General features: G+C 37.1%; 1 protein-coding gene across 1 annotated transcript in view; it reads right to left on the bottom strand.

Moving 5' to 3' along the window:
- Positions 1–4,280: 4,280 nt before the first annotated feature.
- Positions 4,281–7,863, bottom strand: part of pcdh8.1 (protocadherin 8, tandem duplication 1) — an 8,721-nt gene continuing 5,138 nt past the window's right edge. The window contains exons 3-4 of the mRNA XM_077617667.1: positions 4,696–4,829; positions 4,281–4,618 (exon numbers count right to left, since the gene is read on the bottom strand). Of these exons, the coding sequence (XP_077473793.1) occupies positions 4,281–4,618; positions 4,696–4,829 (472 nt within the window). The remainder of the gene's footprint in view (positions 4,619–4,695; positions 4,830–7,863) is intronic.

Raw genomic sequence — 7,863 nt, 5'->3', positions numbered from 1 at the left:
TAGTATAGTAAGGCTTTTTTCCCTAAAAAAAACGACATAGTATAGTAAGGCTTTTTTCCCTAAAAAACGACATAGTATAGTAAGGCTTTTTTTCTTAAAAAACGACATAGTATAGTAAGGCTTTTTTTCTTAAAAAACGACATACTATAGTAAGGCTTTTTTCCCTAAAAAACGACATAGTATAGTAAGGCTTTTTCCCCTAAAAAACGACATAGTATATATAGTAAGGCTTTTTTCTTTAAAAAAACGACATAGTATAGTAAGGCTTTTTTTCTTAAAAAACGACAGTATAGTAAAGCTTTTTTTCCTAAAAAACGACATAGTATAGTAAGGCTTTTTTCCATAAAAAACGACATAGTATAGCAAGGCTTTTTTTCCTAAAAAACGACATAGTATAGTAAGGCTTTTTTTCCTAAAAAATGACATAGTATAGTAAGGCTTTTTTTCTTAAAAAACGACATAGTATAGTAAGGCTTTTTTTCTTAAAAAACGACATAGTATAGCAAGGCTTTTTTTCCTAAAAAACGACATAGTATAGTAAGGCTTTTCCCCCCTAAAAAAACGACATAGTATAGTAAGGCTTTTCCCCCCTAAAAAACGACATAGTATAGTAAGGCTATTTTTCTTAAAAAACAACATAGTATAGTAAAGCTTTTTTTCCTAAAAAACGACATAATATAGTAAGGCTTTTTTCCCTAAAAAAAACGACATAGTATAGTAGGGCTTTTTTTTCGTAAAAAACGACATAGTATAGTAAGGCTTTTTTTTCTTAAAAAACGACATAGTATAGTAAGGCTTTTTTTCTTAAAAAACGACATAGTATAGTAAGGCTTTTTTTCTTAAAAAACGACATACTATAGTAAGGCTTTTTTCCCTAAAAAACGACATAGTATAGTAAGGCTTTTTTTCCTAAAAAATGACATAGTATAGTAAGGCTTTTTTTCTTAAAAAACGACATAGTATAGTAAGGCTTTTTTTCCTAAAAAATGACATAGTATAGTAAGGCTTTTTTTCTTAAAAAACGACATAGTATAGTAAGGCTTTTTTTTTAAAAAACGACATAGTATAGCAAGGCTTTTTTTCCTAAAAAACGACATAGTATAGTAAGGCTTTTCCCCCCTAAAAAAACGACATAGTATAGTAAGGCTTTTCCCCCCTAAAAAACGACATAGTATAGTAAGGCTATTTTTCTTAAAAAACAACATAGTATAGTAAAGCTTTTTTTCCTAAAAAACGACATAATATAGTAAGGCTTTTTTCTTTAAAAAAAACGACATAGTATAGTAAGGCTTTTTTCCCTAAAAAAAACGACATAGTATAGTAAGGCTTTTTTCCCTAAAAAACGACATAGTATAGTTAGGCTTTTTTTCTTAAAAAACGACATAGTATAGTAAGGCTTTTTTTCTTAAAAAACGACATACTATAGTAAGGCTTTTTTCCCTAAAAAACGACATAGTATAGTAAGGCTTTTTCCCCTAAAAAACGACATAGTATATATAGTAAGGCTTTTTTCTTTAAAAAAACGACATAGTATAGTAAGGCTTTTTTTCTTAAAAAACGACAGTATAGTAAAGCTTTTTTTCCTAAAAAACGACATAGTATAGTAAGGCTTTTTTCCATAAAAAACGACATAGTATAGCAAGGCTTTTTTTCCTAAAAAAACGACATAGTATAGTAAGGCTTTTCCCCCCTAAAAAACGACATAGTATAGTAAGGCTTTTTTTCTTAAAAAACGACATAGTATAGTAAGGCTTTTTTCCCTAAAAAACGACATAGTATAGTAAGGCTTTTTTTCTTAAAAAACGACATAGTATAGTAAGGCTTTTTTCCCTAAAAAACGACATAGTATAGTAAGGCTTTTTTTTCCTAAAAAACAACATAGTATAGTAAGGCTTTTTTTCTTAAAAAACGACATAGTATAGTAAGGCTTTTCCCCCCTAAAAAACGACATAGTATAGTAAGGCTTTTTTTCTTAAAAAACGACATAGTATAGTAAGGCTTTTTTCCCGAAAAAACGACATAGTATAGTAAGGCTTTTTTTCTTAAAAAACGACATAGTATAGCAAGGCTTTTTTCCCTAAAAAACGACATAGTATAATAAGGCTTTTTTTTTTTCTTAAAAAACGACATAGTATAGTAAGGCTTTTCCCCCCTAAAAAACGACATAGTATAGTAAGGCTTTTTTTCTTAAAAAACGACATAGTATAGTAAGGCTTTTTTCCCGAAAAAACGACATAGTATAGTAAGGCTTTTTTTCTTAAAAAACGACATAGTATAGCAAGGCTTTTTTCCCTAAAAAACGACATAGTATAATAAGGCTTTTTTTTTTCTTAAAAAACGACATAGTATAGTAAGGCTTTTTTCCCTCAAAAACGACATAGTATAGCAAGGCTTTTTTTCCTAAAAAACGACATAGTATAGTAAGGCTTTTCCCCCCTAAAAAACGACATAGTATAGTAAGGCTTTTTTTCTTAAAAAACGACACAGTATAGTAAGGCTTTTTTCCCTAAAAAACGACATAGTATAGTAAGGCTTTTTTTCTTAAAAAACGACATAGTTTGTAAGGCTTTTTTCCCTAAAAAACGACATAGTATAGTAAGGCTTTTTTTTCCCAAAAAACGACATAGTATAGTAAGGCTTTTTTTCCTAAAAAACGACATAGTATAGTAAGGCTTTTTTTCTTAAAAAACGACATAGTATAGCAAGGCTTTTTTTCCTAAAAAACGACATAGTATAGTAAGGCTTTTCCCCCCTAAAAAAACGACATAGTATGTAAGGCTTTTCCCCCCTAAAAAACGACATAGTATAGTAAGGCTATTTTTCTTAAAAAACAACATAGTATAGTAAAGCTTTTTTTCCTAAAAAACGACATAGTATAGTAAGGCTTTTTTCCCTAAAAAAAACGACATAGTATCGTAAGGCTTTTTTTTCGTAAAAAACGACATAGTATAGTAAGGCTTTTTTTTCTTAAAAAACGACATAGTATAGTAAGGCTTTTTTCTTAAAAAACGACATAGTATAGTAAGGCTTTTTTCTTTAAAAAAAACGACATAGTATTGTAAGGCTTTTTTCTTAAAAAAACGACATAGTACACTAAGGCTTTTTTCTTAAAAAAACAACATAGTATAGTAAGGCTTTTTTCTTAAAAAACGACATAGTATAGTAAGGCTTTTTAATATAAAACGACATAGTATAGTAAGGCTTTTTTCCTTAAAAAACGACATAGTATAGTAAGGCTTTTTTCTTAAAAAAACGACATAGTACACTAAGGCTTTTTTCTTAAAAAACGACATAGTATAGTAAGGCTTTTTAATAAAAAACGACATAGTATAGTAAGGCTTTTTTCGTTAAAAAACGACATAGTACACTAAGGCTTTTTTCTTAAAAAACGACATAGTATAGTAAGGCTTTTTTCTTTAAAAAACGACATAGTATAGTAAGGCTTTTAATAAAAAACGACATAGTATAGTAAGGCTTTTTTTTCGTAAAAAACGACATAGTATAGTAAGGCTTTTTTACGTAAAAAACGACATAGTATAGTAAGGCTTTTTTTTCGTAAAAAAACGACATAGTATTGTAAGGCTTTTTTCTTAAAAAAACGACATAGTATAGTAAGGCTTTTTAATAAAAAACGACATAGTATAGTAAGGCTTTTTTTTCGTAAAAAACGACATAGTATAGTAAGGCTTTTTTACGTAAAAAACGACATAGTATAGTAAGGCTTTTTTTTCGTAAAAAACGACATAGTATTGTAAGGCTTTTTTCCTTAAAAAACGACATAGTATAGTAAGGCTTTTTTCGTAAAAAATGACATAGTATAGTAAGGCTTTTTTCTTAAAAAACGACATAGTATAGTAAGGCTTTTTTCCGTTAAAAACGACATAGTAAGTATAGTAAGGCTTTTTTTTTAAAGCGATATAGTATATAGTAAGGCTTTTTTCTTAAAAAACAACAGTATAGCAAGGCTTTTTTTTTCGTAAACGACATAGTATAGTAAAGCTTTTTTCTTAAAAAAACGACCACGTATAGTAAGGCTTTATTTTATTCAAAAAATGACCATGTATAGTAAGGCTATTTTAAATAAATGACAAAGCATAATGATAACTTATTTAATATATATCATTTCATTGTATTTGAATATTGATTGTAAAGAAACAGGTGAATCATTTTTAACATTGCATTTATTGGATCATCAGAAATTCATACCACCACAGCCAATGCTAATAAATAAACACTAAGTCAATTTTTACATCTATTTACAGGTGTCCTGAGGCGACCATTCAAAACATGGTGGCCACTTCCAATTCGGACGCCACCGTTACAATCGCGGGACTCTGCTTGTCGAGCCCGGGCTCGCACCGCAGCTGGGACAGGTGAGGCGGCAGGGTTACGCATCCGGCGTAGCTCGCCACGCCGCAGCTCCGCGCTTTCCTGGGATTAGTGCTGTAACCGGTCTCCTTCCAGGGGTGGGCGTAGCCGTGCAGGTCGCCGAAGATGGTCGCCGGGGAGAAACCCACGGTGTACGCCAAGTCCCTGGGGTTCCCGAAGCACTGCGGCGGGATGGCGCAGTAGGCGGCTTGGCAGTCCTCCGCTAAGCTTTGAGCGGCGCTGGAGGAACCTGAAAACAAGTGAGACACATGAATTGATTGAACAGGATTGGTCGCATGCGGCGTGGACGGTGACGCGACGACTTACTTTTTAGTCTCGGGTGGAAGGTGCTGAAGCTCTTCTTGCAGGCGTCCCCGCTGATGTCCGAATCGGAGTCGTTGAAGTCGCTGTCGCCTTTGCCGCTGTCCTTCACGCTCAGCTGGTCATTGTTGCCCGTGCCGCTGCACACACACACACAGACAAACTCGCTATGTGAGCCACCAGTGCGACACATTGGCTTGATTATCGACGCTGCTTTAATATGGCCTCGTATAACCTGATTCTACCCGAGTCAACAAGCGCACGCATGCTAAACTATAACGGCCATTTTGGACACATTTCCGGCAACAATGTCTCTAAACGATTTATTTGCCAATTGTCACACTCGAGCCAAAATGATGGTGAACTTGGAGGTTGCAGGACTCGATTCCACGACCCTTCAAATGATAAGCCAGCACTGACTGTTGAGCTAATGTACCACCCACCTCCTTCCCATGCACTGGACTGGCTAATTATTTTCTGTTTTACCTGAACAGTTAGAAGTTGGAGAACACGGGAACCGATCTTACTACCTTTCGCATGGTGAGTTGGCACCCTACTTGTTGAGCTAAGTGCCCAACGCATCTCTACTCTGCTCTCAACTGGTTAACTATTTTTCTCTTTTTCACCCTAAAGGTCACAAATTGAAGGACATCAGAACCGATCTTACTACCTTCCACATGGTAAGCTGACACTCTACTTGTTGAGCTAAGTGCACAACCCAGCACCCTACTGTGCTCTGGACTGACTAACAATTTTGCTTTTTTACCTTAACAGTCACAAGTTGGAGGACTTGGGAATCAATCCGGCTACCTTTTGCATGGGACTGGCTTACTATTTATCTGTTTTACCTGAACAGTAACAACTTGAAAAACCTACAAATCGATCCAATTAATATACATACATAACATTACGTAAATAATGTAATGTATACATTCGTTTGCATACACACACCTATACATACATACAGACATGCGTGTACGTATTTGTGCGGCAAACTTCATGAAAAATGCCAAAGTTCCCTCTTGCTAAAACTATAGATGCTACTCAAAACATCTAATATCATGTCCTGGTTGGTGAAGTCATGTCAAGTCTTTTTTTTTGTAAGTACAACTTTAGCTGTTTGTTTTTTTCATGCCCAAAACCCATGTCAATTTTTTTTTTTTAACTAAAACTATTGGGGGCTCCGCCAGCAGAGTGGTTAGAGCATCAGCCTCTGACATCCAGGGTCCTGGGTTCGCATCCCGGTCACTGCCTGGAAACAAAAATCTTGGTTCCCTCCCGCCGTAGGCGGGAGGGGACCAAGTGTGTTGGTGTCCACCCCCGCCGAAGGCGGGGGTGGACACCAAGTGTGTTGTCCCCTCCCGCCGAAGGCGGGAGGGGACCAAGAGTCCTGGTCCCCTCCCGCCGAAGGCGGGAGGGGACCAACTGTCTTAATGTCCCCTCCCGCCGAAGGCGGGAGGGGACCAATATGTTTTGGTGCCCCCTCCCACCAAAGGCGGGAGGGGGACCAATATATTTGTTTCCAGGTAGTGACCGGGATGCGATCCCAGGACCCTGGATGTCAGAGGCTAATGCTCTAACTGCTCAGCCAGCAGAGCACACAATAATTTAAGTAAAAAAAAAAAAAAATTGACATGGGTTTTGAGCTCAAAACCCATGTCAATTTTTTTTTTCGGCGGGAGGGGACATTAAGACAGTTGGTCCCCTCCCGCCTTCGGCGGGAGGGGACCAGGACTCTTGGTCCCCTCCCGCCTTCGGCGGGAGGGGACAACACACTTGGTGTCCACCCCCGCCTTCGGCGGGGGTGGACACCAACACACTTGGTCCCCTCCCGCCTTCGGCGGGAGGGAACCAAGATTTTTGTTTCCAGGCAGTGACCGGGATGCGAACCCAGGACCCTGGATGTCAGAGGCTGATGCTCTAACCACTCTGCTGGCGGAGCCCCCAATAGTTTTAGTTAAAAAAAAAAATTTGACATGCGTTTTGGGCATGAAAAAAAATAAACAGCTAAAGTTGTACTTACAAAAAAAAAGACTTGACATGACTTCACCAACCAGGACATGATATTAGATGTTTTGAGTAGCATCTACAGTTTTAGCAAGAGGAAACTTTGGCATTTTTCATGAAGTTTGCCGCACAAATACGTACACGCATGTCTGTATGTATGTATAGGTGTGTGTATGCAAACGAATGTATACATTACATTATTTACGTAATGTTATGTATGTATATTAATTGGATCGATTTGCAGGTTTTTCAAGTTGTTACTGTTCAGGTAAAACTGATAAATAGTAAGCCAGTCCCATGCAAAAGGGAGCCGGATTGATTCCCAAGTCCTCCAACTTGTGACTGTTAAGGTAAAAAAGCAAAATTGTTAGTCAGTCCAGAGCACAGTGGGGTGCTGGGTTGGGCACTTAGCTCAACAAGTAAAGTGTCAGCTTACCATGTGGAAGGTAGTAGGATCAGTTCTGATGTCCTTCAATTTGTGACATCTAGGATAAAAAGAGAAAAATAGTTAACCAGTCGAGAGCAGAGTAGAGATGCGTTGGGCACTTAACTCAGTTTTAGTTAAAAAAAAATTGACATGCGTTTTGGGCACGAAAAAAAATAAACAAAAGGTACACCAAAACGGGATTTGAACACAGGACCTGATATCTCAGAACCTGACGCTCTAACCACTCGGCCGCCGGAGCCACTATAGTTTTACCCACAAAAAGAAGATACTTGACATGACTTTACCAACCAGGACATGATATTAGATGTTTTGAATAGCAGTTTTACCAAAAGCATACTTTGACATTTTTCTGTGTGTGTGTGTGTGTGTGTGTCTGTGAGAGACTGAGAGACTGAGAGACAGAGAGACAGAGAGACAGAGAGACAGAGAGAGAGACAGACAGACAGAGAGACAGAGAGACAGAGAGAGAGACAGACAGACAGAGAGACAGACAGACAGAGAGACAGACATTCAATCAGACAGACAGACATTCAATCAGACAGACAGACAGACATTCAATCAGACAGACAGACAGACATTCAATCAGACAGACAGACATTCAATCAGACAGACAGACATTCAATCATACAGACAGACAGACATTCAATCATACAGACAGACAGACATTCAATCAGACAGACAGACATTCAATCAGACAGACAGACATTCAATCAGACAGA

Source organism: Stigmatopora argus, chromosome 13, assembly GCF_051989625.1.
Source record: "Stigmatopora argus isolate UIUO_Sarg chromosome 13, RoL_Sarg_1.0, whole genome shotgun sequence".
Lineage (NCBI taxonomy): Eukaryota > Metazoa > Chordata > Actinopteri > Syngnathiformes > Syngnathidae > Stigmatopora > Stigmatopora argus.
This window is presented reverse-complemented; position numbering and strand designations above follow the sequence as displayed.